At 42.7% G+C, this 15,808-nt stretch overlaps 1 protein-coding gene across 5 annotated transcripts in view; it reads left to right on the top strand.

Moving 5' to 3' along the window:
* Positions 1-1,670: 1,670 nt before the first annotated feature.
* The window catches only part of LOC147904980 (uncharacterized), a 30,666-nt gene continuing 16,528 nt past the window's right edge, over positions 1,671-15,808 (top strand). For 3 of the 5 annotated variants that reach the window (XM_087396249.1, XM_087396245.1, XM_087396252.1), the window contains exons 1-5: positions 1,671-1,962; positions 8,600-8,726; positions 9,135-9,262; positions 9,461-9,530; positions 9,719-9,821. In XM_087396249.1, coding sequence (XP_087252375.1) covers positions 1,784-1,962; positions 8,600-8,726; positions 9,135-9,262; positions 9,461-9,530; positions 9,719-9,821 — 607 coding nt within the window. In that variant the 5' untranslated portion in view covers positions 1,671-1,783. Of the gene's footprint in view, positions 1,963-2,092; positions 2,215-8,594; positions 8,727-9,134; positions 9,263-9,460; positions 9,531-9,718; positions 9,822-15,808 lie in introns of those variants that run through there. The other 2 variants (XM_087396258.1, XM_087396263.1) reach the window with 2 other exon arrangements.

Here is a 15,808-nt window from a genome sequence, read left to right as displayed (position 1 = left end):
TATTGCTATAGGTGTGATTGTGTTCATAACATTTCATAAGTGCCTTGTTTGAAAGGTTGTGTTGTCCTACGTGACTACACCCAAGTTGTTGTTCAAGTTTGTGGCCCCCATGTGGATGAGGTACTTGGACTTCATTGTCCATTCTTGAAGTTCCACAACTGCAGTCTTGTTGCAACACGCGGTCTATGTTGCTTGAGAAAAGGCCCACAAGAGAATTCACAGTTACAAGTTTAGGTTTTGTAACTACGTTCACAAAGAGTGCGCATTTGAGACGCAGTTGCCACATGCTTTTCCGTTGTACATGCCTGTGCCGTTCCAAATGCAGCCCAACCTCCTTCTTTTGTCCCCACTGTGAACATTTTTCACTCTCTCATTTCATTGCATCGTACATATGTTTGCCCTCACGAGTACAGAGTGCAGTCAAAACAAAGCATACGAGTTTGCTTCCATTATAAACATTTTCATCTTTTGAAATTTATATATACAGTTTGTGTGATACAAAGTCCACTTCTTTAGTTCGGCTTCATACATTTATTTGTTCCTCGTACTTGCAAGCTTTGTGTATGCTATCAATATACAGACACATTTTCTTGTTGCGACACAACATAGCATTGCAAGTAAAGGATCCCAACAGTTCTTGTAAAGTAAGAAACAAAGTTTGTTGTCTTCTTCATGGATTCAAAAATTGACTTGGGCTCTCACATTGCCAAATGGAATGAAAAATTTATTAAGGAGAAATTGTCCAACACTGATTTACTTGCTTGCTTGATAACTTTCTATCCTGCATACACTTACAACAAAATGTTTGCCATGCTTCAAGAGAATGTTACCAGGTTGGATGACAATCACCACACACTATGGTGCACTATACAACTCCTACATGCAGATGGCCGCAACAAGGTTGTTCCGAAGGATGCTACATGAAGCCATTTTAGAATTTCGCCTCCTGTCGTCCATTGGTCTTTAGTTGATTCACGATACTTCACGATAATTTTGGCCATACTTTCTCTGTCCTCATATACAATGGTCAATCAATTACCCAGGCGATGGAATTAGACAGCCCCCACCAAAAAAAAGGGTGCACATTGCTCATTAATTAGTCATGTCTTGCCACAATTGCTCCACTATACAAAAAGAAAAGAAGCGTAGAGAACTTGTACATACAAGGCTGCGAGTGCCTTCTATCATTACTGCACACAACTTCAAACCAACAAATTGCAATTATTAACACATACAGATCACCAAAAGCACAAGCAAAGGGCCTTATGTCATGGAAGGGAAATAAGTAAGAAATAGCTATTTTTGTTATGCTGTGCAAATGCAACATGGGAAATAGAAGGGAAATAGGTGGGAAATAGGGTGGGACCATGGGAAATAGCACTCCATGCTCTAGACCTCAAGGTGCTATTTCCCACACTCTTGAGAACCATTTATGTGACATTTCCTTTATAGCATGTCTCATTTTCCCTTGGATCATTATGTCATGCATCGTAGGAAAAACATGAGAATTAGGCTCTTCCAAGGGGACTACATAGATTGTACGCGACTTCAACATTGAGTACAACTCTATTGCAGGACCAATGGTCAACATCCAACAATTAATGTGTTCTTACAAAATGAGATCGATCACGTATGGACCAACTCATCGTGACAATCGTTTGCCTAGAAGCTAAGCCAGTGCCACACTTTGTTTAAACCTTATTCACAAAGATGGCTAGTGAGTTCACAAGCCTTCCCCTACTAAAGGCTTGGAGGGAAGCCGCTCATCCATAGCGCCACCACCATGGGTATCAGCTTGCCCACCCTTTTCCCGGCACACTGCATCCTTCCGTCTTCTCGTTCTGCTGCCATTTCTAGCTGCAGCCACCAATCTCCCCGCAGACGCTGTCGTTGCTTCTGCGGTTTCTCTTGGAATGATGGCGTTTCAGAGCAGAAAAGTGAATACCTGCCTCCGCTGTTCAGGTCACCATCAACCCCAAGGCGTTTGTTGAGAGCAAAACTTTTTTATTTGCACTTATGTCGCTTTTGAATAGCGTTTTCACATTTTCTGCGGCTGAAGATTACACTGTGAAGTGGAATTAGATTACACTCCGAAGCTGCCAAAAATGGGAAGAAGGCAATTGGGTTGTCGATTTTACGAGATGCAGGATTTCAACACAATTCTTCATATGATACCCACAATGATTCATATGAAACCCAAAGTAATTCAACGAGGTTCGCTTCCACATGGGAGAGAGAGAGAGAGAGAGAGAGAGAGAGAGAGAGAGCGCTGTGCGTGCGTGCTTGTAGGTGTGTGGAGGGCTCATGCATTTCATAACGCTCTGAAACCACAAAGTTAAGACGTTTAAGTCTACACAAGAGCAATGGAGGGACTAATATATTATGACTTGACTAGTCGTGTTAGACAACGTTGAGCCTTAGCTGGTGATCTTTGTCTGCACCCGAGCATGTCACTAAGTAAGTAGAGACGGTGCCATTTGAATAGTGAAGCCTATAGCTAGTGAAAAACTCGAAGGGAAGAGAGAAGAGAGTGGAGATACGACACAACCACAGAGCGTACACAAAGGACTAAGTGTACACTACATTAGTTTAAAAGAATGAATATATATAACACTTCAGGGTTAGCGTTTCTACCCCTTTCTTTTGTAGCACTCTATAGGTTATGATGTTGAGATTGCTCCTCAATACCTTCCCTCAAGATCATAGGAGTGATTGCTTCAATGTCTTCGTTGAAGAATGGTGGTGGGGAAGATCCGCATGGCAAGAAGATTGGTGGTGGTGAAGATCCCTACGCTTGGGACGCGGTTGACAAGCTGCCCGTGTCTTCCCTCAAAATGATGATTTTGGGGTTGAAGATGGATCGACCATTACTGTTCCATATCTCCCTTGATGAGAACGTCTTTCGTTTGAGTAAAACCATGGGCTTGTTCGTGCTTTTCATTGTTATTTCATTTCTCTTATCTAGATCCTTGTGATTTTACAGGTTTTTCTTCGTATTCTTGTTGCTTCGTAGTATCCGTCTTCCTTGTGAAGCTGATGTACTCTGAAAATGCATCTCTGTCTACATAATATTTTCTTATTGATTGGATCATACAATTTGTAAGTTTTGTATGTTTAAACTTTAGGGTATCCAAGTTCCAACCATGATGCATTTTCTTGGCTTTACACTCACCTTCCTCATGTTTATGAATGTGTACATCTGCTAGGCATCCAAAAATCTTGAGATGTCCAATACTCGGCTTATATTTAGTAAATGCATCATAAGGTGCTACACTTGTATCAGTTTTGTTGTGTTGATTGCTTACGTCTAATACTAGGTTGGCAAATGCTTTTCATTCAACATGGCTCTTGCCTTTTCAGCTAGTGTTCTATTATGCCTTTTTGGTATTTCATTTTCTGAGCTGTGTCTACATATGTGAATTACCTTCTGATTTTATGAGCTCAGCAAAAATTATGAATGTCGAAGACATATATTCACCGGCTCTATCCGACCTCAATACTTTGATCTTTTTGTCTATTTGGTTCTCAACCTTTCTCTAAATTCTTTGAATTTACTCAAATACTTATGACTTCTCTTCGATCTGCTGTAATCATTAATAAAATTTCACATAGTACAATGCATAGTTGATAACTGCCTCCCCCCCCCACTATGAAATAGGTTTCTATTAAGTATGAAAGAAACAACTAAGAGCAAAGCACTCAAATCAGAAATACATCATGTAGAGCATGAGAGTACCACTCAAAATATCTAAGCATATGCAAATCTTGAGGAAAACTAGGATTGTGGTTGAAAGTCCCACACCATGCTAGTAAGAGACTTAAAGAAGAAAGGGCTGCCTCTCCACTCTTTGAGAAAATCATTCTCTTGGCTGATGCATTCTAGAAGTCCCCTGCATCCTCGACCAATGGCCATCAAGGTATGTACAATGTTTGTCCCAATGCTAGCCATGGATATGAGGTAGGTGGACTTGGGTGCCGTCTCTAGCCTTTATATATATGGATCTCCAAAATGTGCCATGCAACGATGCTCGCAATAATCTCTCAACTTGTATCTAGGGATACAACTGGAGTTCTGTATTGAGAAGTAGGAGCAGTGTTAGTTCAATAAAACGCTACAAGATGATGCATAATTGTGATAGGCCAAGAAGAGATTGACTCGCATAAAAGAGAGCCAAACCTAGTCAAAGAGAGCCAGGCCTAGTCAAAGAGAGCTAGGCCACTAAGCCCCATGTGATGAACAAGGCCCATAAGTCCTACAATCCCAAACATTCCTAGAGGCAATGCTAAAAAGACTCATCAATCAACTTCTAAAGATTTCTCCACTAATTTACTGCAATCCTTCCATGAATGAAAAGCCAGAAGAAAAGAATGACTTTCTTACTCTTGAGGAATCTTCAAAGACATTGTGTAAGCAAACTGGCGACACTGATTTATGGAGTACCTATTTGTTGAACGGTGCAAGAGCATATATGCTCATTTGACTTTGTTAATGACATCTGCACAATTGGACTGATCTGAAGGCTCTCCGATTGATGAGCTCTGGACGGTCTCCATCCTTTGGCTCTAATATGAAATTAGTGGCTGTAAACTCAAAGAATGGCTTGTAACAATCCAATTTCATTCACCTTGGTCCCGTTTGAAGATACCTTTTGAAAACCACCCCATAAAGCCATAGCCTTTAAGGGGAATGTCCTCTAGACGAGTGTTAATGTACCAGCCACGATTGCTCTACATGGCCTGCTACCTCCAAAATAACATAACTGCTAATTCTTAGTAGGAATAGTCACCTCCTCCTCCACATGTTCAATCATTTTTCCGATTCCTCATAACTCATTAATATCATTAAAAAAGGATGATGGGCTCCACTATATTCACCATGTGATTGACATTCTTCCAAAAGCCATCAGATAAACTTGAGGGCTTGTATTCCAAGGCAACTCCATTGGTGGAATCCTTCCATGCCTCCCACTCATTACAAACAAGAAGTTGCCTTAGAGCATTTTTAAGCTCCAAAAGACGCTTCGGCATGATGAACTATCTCTGAAGAGCTCAAGAGGTCTTTGGAGGCAAGCTTATGATAATTGCAAGGCTATAGTGGTGTCCTGGATAAAACCAATTGTATCCTTACACCGACCGATTTGTTATGGCGGTGGATGATCTCAGTAGATAGAACTAGTCGAGCTGAAGCTATTGCTTCAGACGGCATCAAATTTGGACATGTGACACTTATTCTATTAATAAAAGTGCACACACGTGTCTAGGTTCTAGGGGCAATAGGAAGGGAAGGGTGCATTAAGGTGCATTGAATGGTAGATGCATGGGTGATAGGCTAAGGATGGGTGTAAATGGGAAGATGGAACTTGAGTGATCTCAAGGGACATTAATGACAGGGTGTCACCCTTTCATTGTGAATCTCACGTAGCATTCTCTCTATTCACCTTGCATTCATCCACCATCTATCTCCCACCTTGCATGTAGGTTGAAATAGAAACATGTACTCTCACGAGGGCGCTCTTCCCCATTGGAGGGCCAATTGGCATTCAAATTCTGCGTGCATTGCACACATTTTCATTCTTGAGAAGTCTGTTTCTTCGCATTTGGTATCGGAGCTGTGACAATCCACAACCGGGACAGAAGAAGAGTGTGCGGGACAAAGGCACGGACAACAAGTGTGAGAAGACTGTGTGGAAGGGAGTCGCACAAGGAGGCGACATGTAGGGGAAGCCTGCATGGAAGACACGGGACAAGAGCGCAGCAAAAAGGTCGCGTGTATGGAGGGCCAAGTGGAAGGAAGGGTGCGGGACACACCCACACGGAGGTCTACAGATTCCTGCACGCAGCAGTGTCTTGGTTGGCCCCTGTGCGCAAATTGAGATCCGCTGCAACAGCCTGGCAGAAGTCCGTTCACAAAGGCCGAGTTTTGGAGGCCCTTGACGGGAGGCTGCCAACCAAGGTGCGAGTTTTGGGGTAAGTCAAAACATTGAGCGACTGTGTTCGAGCGAGTCCAAAGTTCGAGTGATGCTTGTGAGGATCTTTGTTTAAAACCATGGTTCCAATTGATTCTTTCAACACATTGATCATATGGAAACAGATTGCATTCTTGAAGTTTATTTTATTGAGAGGTGGACATGGTTCCAGTAAGAAATATCAATGATATCACATAGCATGGCAAGTGGTCATTTCCATGCACTCAAATGGCACAATATGCATTTGGGGTTTATAACTCCATGGTGTTCTATAGTGCAAGTGGATGCAATAAATTGCTTGTTGCTCCTAAAAATGAATAGTAGATTTTAACACAATATGAATCCATTCATTCATTCAATCCATGGTATTCTGCATTATGCAATGCTAATATGGTTTTGGGGCTATAACATACTCAATACTTCAAAAAGGCACAAAGATCCACGAAACACTTCAACCACTATCTTCACACTCTTCGTCTACAAAAAGACTACGGATGTGTGAACATTGTGTTCGAAGTTGATCAAACCGCTTGTCCTTCATTGTGGCTCTAGCCGTTCCTTCAGCATATGCAGGCAAAGCACTACAAGGGACAAAATTTAAAGAGAGTAATCAAACGTCTGACTTAAAGGATGACATAAGCTCTGAAAATGTAATTTTCAAGCAAAAAATATAAAAAGTGTGCCACTAGCCAATGTAAAGCATGACAATAGGAAAGCAAAGTGTCTCACTAGTCATCAAAGGGATTAGAAGTGAGATTCGCAGAATATTCATCCCACCAACGAAGAGCTAGCTCTTCGACACACTAGTGCGACTGACGGCCATGTATGTAGCACCCTTCTGGGGATGTGACTTACCGAAGACCGAGTGAAGGAAATTTGAGCGGCTACATGTGACTATGGGATCTAGGATGATTTGAAGTAAGCCCTCAGTTCCACACTAGTGCGACTGACGGCCATGTATGCAGCACCCTTCTGGGGATGTGACTTACCGAAGACCGAGTGAAGGAAATTTGAGCGGCTACATGTGACTATGGGATCCAGGATGATTCGGAGTAAGCCCTCAGTTCCACATGAGATAGTACAAGCAGAGTTCACCTTGACTCCCCTTCAGATTGATGCCATCTTTCAGACAGTGACTTTCATTCACAGAGTTTGGGACTTGACTCGATGGAGATTGCTGAGAATGGCCTTGGAGTCATCCAGAGGACTAGCAGAGAGTGGAGCAAACACATGGTATGCACAGATATCCACATGGTTTACCAGGCACGGTATCTAGATGGACAGGCTCCCCCCTTTTCAGTACAGCATGGACGCACCCCTTGAGTCGAGATCCCGCGTTTTGAGATCAATTGTATCATACGGTAAGATCTCCTTCAGCTCCATACGTCTCGGACTTGGGGGGATACCAGGAGCTCCCCACCAAGTCTTAGTTCTACCGCGACCAATTCTTGAGAGTATCGGAGGAAGGATTCATTATCAGACCCTTGTATCTCGAGGACAGAGGAGTCTCAAATGCACTGAGGATTGCCATTGGACAGATCCGTGTCTCATCTCATCAGGTGAGGATCGAGACAGGGAGAGTAGCAAGCATACCTAGGGAGTAGCGGCTATGTGTGCTTTGCACACTCGGAGTGATTGAGACAGAGGAGCATTTTCTATGTGTCTGCCTAGTCTATTATGAGATCAGGGGATGATTCCATTGCCTCTACCAGGAGGGGAATGGTTTCGGTCCACACTCACGATTGATCCACTTCCAGGATCAGGTCTGCATTGGGCTCTATCTACTTGAGATGCGCCGACACAGGGAGACCCTACTACGACAGATTAGAGAGCAGCAGGAGGCGATTAGACCACAAGACAGAGAGTCTGAAAGAGCATAGCGTCACTTCACAGACTTCTATGCATTTGAGTCAGCTCGAGGACACATCGGGATGGAGGTGGAGGAGATAGTTGACATGCGGGCATCCTGGATTACTGATAGAGGGATGTAGAGACCACCTACAGCACAGAGAGTGACCAGAACACACTCTATTGAGGTCCGTCCTATCACAGCTTTCCTTAGGGGAGACCGCCCGCCGAGACGAACATAGCCGAGTGGGTTCAGAGATCGAGACCACGCCCCCCTCTGCCACCACAGCATGACATAGCCTGACAGACGCAGATCCGAGACATTTTCACCGCTCACAGGCTAGCCACCATGGTGCTGGGCTTGGCTTCTGAGCCTGAGTCTTAGATCTCAAACCTCAGCATGCTACAGCTCTCAGCTAGTCTTCCAGATTTTTGTTCGAGCTATTGAGCTCTGTAGAGTTATCAGGTTATCAGCTTATCAGTTTATAAGGTTTCTCGTTGTTCAGTTTGGCAGTATTAGCACTGAGCAAGGGCCTTAGCGCGCCCTTTGCTCTAGCCCATTGGGGCTTGTATGAGATCATCCTTTTGGTGTACTTTGTACCTTGTCCCATAGGCCCGTGAGGTCTTCCGCGGATGTTAATACATCTTTCTTTCTCTCCTCTCTCCCCTCTTCTCCTTTTGGTTAAGTTCGCTTGAAATATTGTTGGGTGTTAAACATTGTGGGTTGTGACCGTGCATTTGGTATTATTTGCTGTGTGACTAACATACATGGGACCACAGTGCAGTGTTGCACCGATGATGGACTACACAGACAATTGCTTTCGAACTCTTGCAAGACTTCTCACACGTCATGCGTGGTTGTATACTGAAATGGTGGTGGCTGATACAATTATACATCAAGAAAAAAACTTGGTAACTTTTTTCTTGCTTTTCGCATGCACTCACCTTTATGCAGAGCGAGTTACCTATATGTGCATGCTATTTCACATATATGACATACCCATTTCTTGGTTTAGCATTGGTTTTTTTGAGCTAGAATGAATGCGTGCCTCTGTATCAAATTTCTAACAAAGAGAAGGCAGGTGATATCCTCCATAGATTTGATTGCATTGGTACAGTAGCTGATCTAACGGGCCCTGAGATGTAGGTGATGTTACGGGTACTGCAAATTTGCGAAGGAAAATTGTATTGGGAGGAATTTTTTTCTATCTTAAAGCTTGGTTGTGTGTCTAGTATTATTTGGAGTGCATGGCTAACAAATTTACAAAATGTGATCTTTTTACATGTGAAAGATGATCTGTTCATTGCTGCTCAATGCAGGATAAGTTTTTGGAATTTTCAAAATTCCAGCATCCTATTGTCCTCCAAATTGGTGGGAGCAATGTTTCTACCCTTGCAAGGGCAACCCAGCTTGCAAGTGCTTATGGTTATGATGAGATCAATTTGAAGTAAATGACCTCTCATCCTTTTGTAACAAATTTGGGCTAGGTCTTTTGTCTGTTGTCTGTTACTTGTTTTTTTGTTGTTGAGTTGTTGTTGACTATCGTGAGATTGAAACTGCACTATGTTGTGTTTTTAGAGGATGAGTTTGGGAATGTTCTTGGATTCATCTAGGTATATTCATGGATATGTGTTATGTGGGTCAGTTGTGGGTGCCCAAGCGATAAGGTGGCTGGTCATGGATGTTTTGGTGCACGCCTTATGCTTGATCCCAAGGTGAGTATGTCAGAAACCAACCTTATTTGAACTGTGAACTAGAAACCAAACTTATATGAAGAGAAAAATGATGTCAGTAAATTTATAACCACTTTTATGTATGTAGGTATATATATGCACAACTTAATAGGCTTAGTTGTGGATAATGGAAAGCAAAAGCTGAGAGCTGTGTTTTTTTTGCCGAGCAGCTTGTGGGTGATGCTATGGCAGCTATTGCAGAAAATTGCAATGTTCCTGTAAGTGTAAAATGCCGGATTGGAGTAGATAATGCTGACTCTTATGATGAGCTTTGTAAGTATCTTTCCTTGGAATGGATTTTTCACATTGCTTATGGGATCTTAGGCAGAGTAAAAAATGCGTGCTACATTCTCCAAGTCCTACTTTGTTTTCTAATACTGCTTCTTGGAAGGACTTGTAGTTTTGATAGTCGAGGCTACCTTTCCAGCCAAACTTTATCTGAGAAAAAGATCTTTGTGTTTGAATGGAGCTATTGAAGAGAGGGTTTGTCATCTTATGCAATTTGTGATTTGAGTTTGAGGTTTTATAGCTTTATGTTGAGTAAAACTGCCCCCCTTGAGTAGATAACGAGTAGCTAATTCTGCTTGGAGTAACAAAGTGTTTTCCAGTTGACATCTTGTGTCTTGTATCTTGCCTTCCAGATGCTTTGTCATGCATTCTATCGATTGTACCACTCTACATTATGCACATATGTATAGTGCAATTCACAATTCTCAGTAATAAGTCACAATGCAATGCACAACATAGTGGCTTTACATCCGAGCCTAGGCAGAATAAGTGGAACAAAATCAATATTTCCTTCAATCTAATCAAAGCAAATATGACTGATGTAAAGTAGGTCAATTGTCATAATTGTGGCAAGTTAGGTCATTTTGCCCAAGACTTTTTTCGGCAAGCCTAAGAATGGGCAAGATAATAAAAAGAAGCATTATCATGTGCATTAAATGGATGCCTAATATGCTTGAAAGGGTTATACTAGCGTGACATAACTTGTAATTATGTGTTATGTTTACATTGGGTAGAGACCCCATAGAGTTAGAAAGGCCATAGGATACATCAGTCCTTGAGTATGCACAACTCTACTTGCTGCTAGAGATATTCGGATAGTGACCTCATGCATCACAACACGTGTTGTATAAAAGAATGGTTCAAGATCCTTGCCCAAATCATGGGTTTCCTTGATGTTCATTTGGGTGACAACAATCCATTACCAACCAAGAAAGTTGGTGACGTTTCTATTCAATGCGTGGGCAAATCAAATCTATATCTAATGTTTTATTTGTGCCCAGATTAGATCGCTCTTGTGTATGGTAGTAAAGAAAGCCCCCTTTGCTTACACGCACGTGCTTGGTATGGAATAAGGATCCCCAAGACTTCTAGAAATGACACTGTCCAAAAAGCAAATGTATACTGAATGAAGAAACAGGTATCAATTACTTGAGAAATTTCAAAATTCAAGACTATGGCAAAGGTTGAGTCTAATTGCCAAAAAGGCTCCCCCCTTCTCCACTCCATTTGTCAATTGGGGGCTTTCGCTTGGATCATTCATTCTCCCTCTGTCAGCCCCTTGGCTGTGGTTGTGCCTAGTTGCTATTGCTTATCTCTTGTGTTGATTTTTCTCTCTTTCAGATGCTTCCGCATGTGCACAACTCTCACATGGTATCATTTGCTGTCGGTGATGAGGGATCTAGAGAGGGCTGAGCTGACACATTTTTGAGGGCATTACCACATAGAGGACACCTCGAGGGAAGTGATCATGGGCTACTACTGTGAGCTTTGGAGCTACAAACCCAAGGGCGATCTGAGGCGGCAGTTAAAGGCGGCTTTGGGTACAGTCTGCACATACATTGGACAGCACACAGGGTTGGCCACTAGTCTTTCAGGTGGCCTGCCTGTTCGCGGATATTCGAGGCAGCAGCAGTCCGGGGCCGACTGACCACGGTGCCTGCTGAGGCAGCAGCAGATTAGTGCCATCTGCCCATGGAATGGACAGCACACAGAGTCGGCCCCTAGGTCGGAGGCTGAGAAAATAGGTGGCTGTTTGCAGCAGCCTATTGAGTCGTGGAAAGCGAAGCGGATTCGTGATTGGAGACGTCAGAAGGGCAGTTTCTTACACACCTCTATCCTGTCTTGCTTCTCTTTCTCTCCACTTTGTGGACTGTTTTTTGCCAAGATCAGCAGAAGGGGTACGAGGATTGGAATAGCTTCATGGGACCCCTATGTACGAGTAAGAAGGATAAGCTCGACGCACGAACAAGCTCAACTTGAAGATCTGGTTCATCCACAAGGGCTTATGGGTGCTTGTTTAGGGCTACGAATGGAAGCTTGAACATCCCAAGAACTCTATCCATTGGGATGCTGCTCGAAAGATGAATTTTAGGAGGAGATCGAGGATTGGGAGGATCAAGACTTAAAGGCACATTCAGCCTTGGTCCGGACAATCACAAAGGAGGTTTCTCCGATTGTCCAGACACTGAACAATGCCTACAAGGTATGGTCTAAGCTAGAGGATCTCTACGCAAGGGTTCGGCGATGCGTGCTATCACTTTGCGGGGACAACTGTACAATCTCGAGTTATCCAAAGGGAGTACCATGAAACCATTCTTGATGCAGGAAAAGGTTCTTCATGTTTAGTTGCAGGCATTGAGTGCTTCCCTCACATCTCTTCAATTGGCGGCACTCATTGTCACCAAGTGTCCCCTAGATTATACTACATGGTCAGCTTTGAGGTGCACAACAAGTCAGCTGGACTTTGATGATCTATGTTCCCTTCTACTCTAGGAGGAATCAATTCTCGTCTCCTTGGGTGAGCTCAGGTCACTTTAGGTGGCACTCCAAGAGGTGAAGCACTTTCGATAGTGCACAGGGAAAAGCAGAGCAAGTGCTACAAATGCGTGAAGAGAGGGAATCTTTCCAGAGATTTTCGAACCAAAGGCAAAGCTCCTTAAGGACCAGGACTCGGAGTCAGACTCTTCTTCCCAGCCAAGTGGTTCCAAGGCAGCAACGGTTGCCAAGGATTGCTAGTTAACTGTTTGATTGTCTTCCCCCACGGGGTCACGATCAGAGAGGGCATGTGGGCGAGAGTGTGGTCTGTTAATGGCCCTGATCATTTGAAAGTCTGGTAGGCAAAGCAAGGATGTGGAGCTATGGACTAGAGGTTTTGACATGGTGTGTACTGGAGCTCATTGTTCGAGGTTCCTGTTTGTGATGTGTTCACTGGAGGAAACAGGTCATGGTGTGCACCACATATCATTATATGCCACTGGGAACTTAGTGCATACTGGCTTGGAAAATCACAGCTGAGGACATCTCATTTGTTGTTCAAGGTGGCATTAGATCCATGCTATTTGATGCACTCTTCGAGGTGAATGTAATAGGTGCGTTGTTGGAGGGTCCATGGTTGCATCTTCATCGACTTGCTTCTTCAGATCATTGCGCTCACCATGAGTTGTAGAGAGGGTGTAGAGTTAGGCATCTCATGGTGAGAGAGGGCTATTATTTTGGGTGTGCCTGCTTGGGGAGGATAGGATAGAGTAGGGCTGGTTAGGCTAGCTCAGTAGGCTAGATAGGGCTGAGTTGGGTGCCCAAATTGGGCCCCAACCAAGGTGGCTCAACGGATCTGCATGGTCGGGTCAACCGACGTGGCTGGTTGGTCAATGGCCAGCCAATGCTGGCTGACTTGACTGGTTTGAGGGGCTATAATGGCTCCCCCCCTTCTCCACTCCATTTGTCTCACATGTGCTGGGGTTGTACCTGCAATATACAATTGCTATTGCCTATCTCTTATGTCGATTCTCTCTCTCTCTCTCTCTCTCTCTCTCTCACACGCTTCCGCATGTGCACAACTCTCACAAATACATGACACATAGAAAGTGTCCCCCCCCCCCCCCCCCCCAAGCATAGTTGCATTGAAATGCGTTTCAAACCTGTACGAAACAGACCAAAAACGTTTCACTTTTTGAAACGTGTTTTTTATTCATCAAAATTTCCAAAAATTTAAAAATATTTGCTTAAAAATTAAAAAAAAAAAGAACAGTTTTATCTCCTATTACTCAAGTGAGAAATATCAGAAAGCAAAGTTCCTATTTAGGAGCTCATCTACAAAATGATAATTGGCTTAAGATGGTCAGTCAGCAAGTATTGCTTTATAGGTTATTGGTTGGTCAATATGTTCTTCCCAACTCCGAGTGAACCTTATGATGAGAGCCTTCACTCTTGGTCAACACTGTTGTCCACCATAGCCCATTGCATTCTTGGAAATCATGTTTCTTACCGTCCAGATATACAAAAGTACATCATATCTCAGGGTGGGCCACTCCTCTTGTAATGTAGAAGAGTAGGCCTTGTCATCTCCCAGTAGTGCCATGTTCCAAGAGATGGGGCATCTCTCTTGTAAGCTGAAGCTTGCTTATTGTGAGTCATAGTCCAAAGGTCTTGAGCTAGGTGGCACATTTAGAGAGACTTGTAAGTTATATTCTACCATTCTAACATGTGATTGAGGAGAAAGGAAGGAAATCCCATTTAGCGTCACTAGGTCAATCCACAAAACATTGACATTACAAAGAGCGAAGTGATTCCTAAGACCCCTCATGAAGAGAGTAATATCTACTTTATGCTATATGGGGAGCTCATCTTTCCTCCTTGTATCACCCGATTCTAGACGTGGGCTAGTACTAGTGCAGCTCTGCGTTCATACATGATACAATGGCTCAAAGATATATGAGGATTTAGCGAGTGGTACAGAGGATGAGGATGCTAAGGGGGATGATGCTGAGGACTTGAAGGCTTAGACAGTAGTACTTATTGATTTGGTCCATGAGTCATTGTGAAATTTTGAGAAATTCGGACCGCTATTGAATGGTGTCTTAGTCGTACCTTGTAGGTGCCTTCAAAAAATCCAAAGTGCTTCACATGCGTGTACATCTTGTACTAGAAAATTTTTATGAAATTTTATTGAAACGTTTCAATGGGGAAGCTTGATTAGTGACAAGGAATAAGGCCTTTTGAAATTACCATCCCAAGTCATAAGGACATCTTTCATGGCTTCTGAGATAAATCCCAGAACTTCAGAAAAAGGTTTGAGTTGATGACAGCTTATTAGTCCAATAAATAGATTCTACTATGTATGTTAGACTCTAGAGGCAAGCATTCGAGATCAACTTTGTATCCACTTGTTTTTTAATGAATTGCTGCTGCCCTTTGTTCCTTACGTATTGAAAACTGTATTTGTTATTTTTGCAATAGTATTTTTTGTTTCCTTGGAAATGTAGAGATAAGCTTTCAATGATTATGCACTAAGAGCCCTGTATGTGGATGCGCACCTCCTCTTGATTAGGTAGTATCAGCAATAGTGCCACTAATGCTGATACGATTCAGCAAGGATAATTGTTATTAAACTCATGATGAAGGCTTTGCAGTTGGATTGAGCCCTAATTGAGTATTTGTAAGTATCCAACCATAATCCAACCATATATGTGGATTGAAAATGGTTCAATGGATTTCAAACATTGTACCATTGGAATATCTTTGGCATGGGCTAAGGGTGTGAAGGAACTTGAGACGTGAAGGAACTTGAGACATACAAAGTAGTTAAAGCAGATTGTTAAGGCTTCTCTCAAATAGGAGGATATGACTTGCAATGATAAAAATTGATCAAGGTTGAAGGTTGATAAATGTGCTTAAAAGTGGTCTCGTCCAATTGTTGAAAATATCACAAACTGTAGGCTACTATGTTGAAGGTAACAACCCTTGTGAGGAGGAATGCGCAATTAGGGATGTATTCCATATTTTGAGATGCTTGGGTTGGTGCCTCTCATGCAAGTAATGTAAAAACCTTGCTAACATTGATACATGCAACTGGAACCATAGAGGGAAATTATGCATTAAGAGTGGAATTACACATAGGAAGCATATGATCGGTAGATGTCGTAAACTGCTTACATCCAACCCTTGGATGATTCTACTCTTACAGCTGATTTATTTGCCTTTTATATGGGATGCATTGATATGGGTCAAGGATCAGATGAAAGAGAGTATATCGAGAACTTCAATGGACATTGGTGCCCAGACACTGGTCTTGGGATAAGATGGCTATCGCTTGCATATTGAAAAAAAAGACACTTCGGGATAAACCATTTGAAGCTATTGAAATGCCTTTTGCCATTCTATGACACTTAAATACTATCAAACAAGGGATATTTTGGAATATAGTTTGTGTCAGAGTCGTGCTTATGCGGAAGCGCATTTCCAATTGAAGACTT

The sequence above is a fragment of the Dipteris shenzhenensis genome, chromosome 2 (genome assembly GCF_047967505.1).
Source record: "Dipteris shenzhenensis isolate YYH24624 ecotype China chromosome 2, Dip_SZ_1.0, whole genome shotgun sequence".
Lineage (NCBI taxonomy): Eukaryota > Viridiplantae > Streptophyta > Polypodiopsida > Gleicheniales > Dipteridaceae > Dipteris > Dipteris shenzhenensis.
The sequence above is the reverse complement of the archived record's forward strand: the minus strand, read 5'-3'. Positions and strand labels throughout refer to the sequence as shown.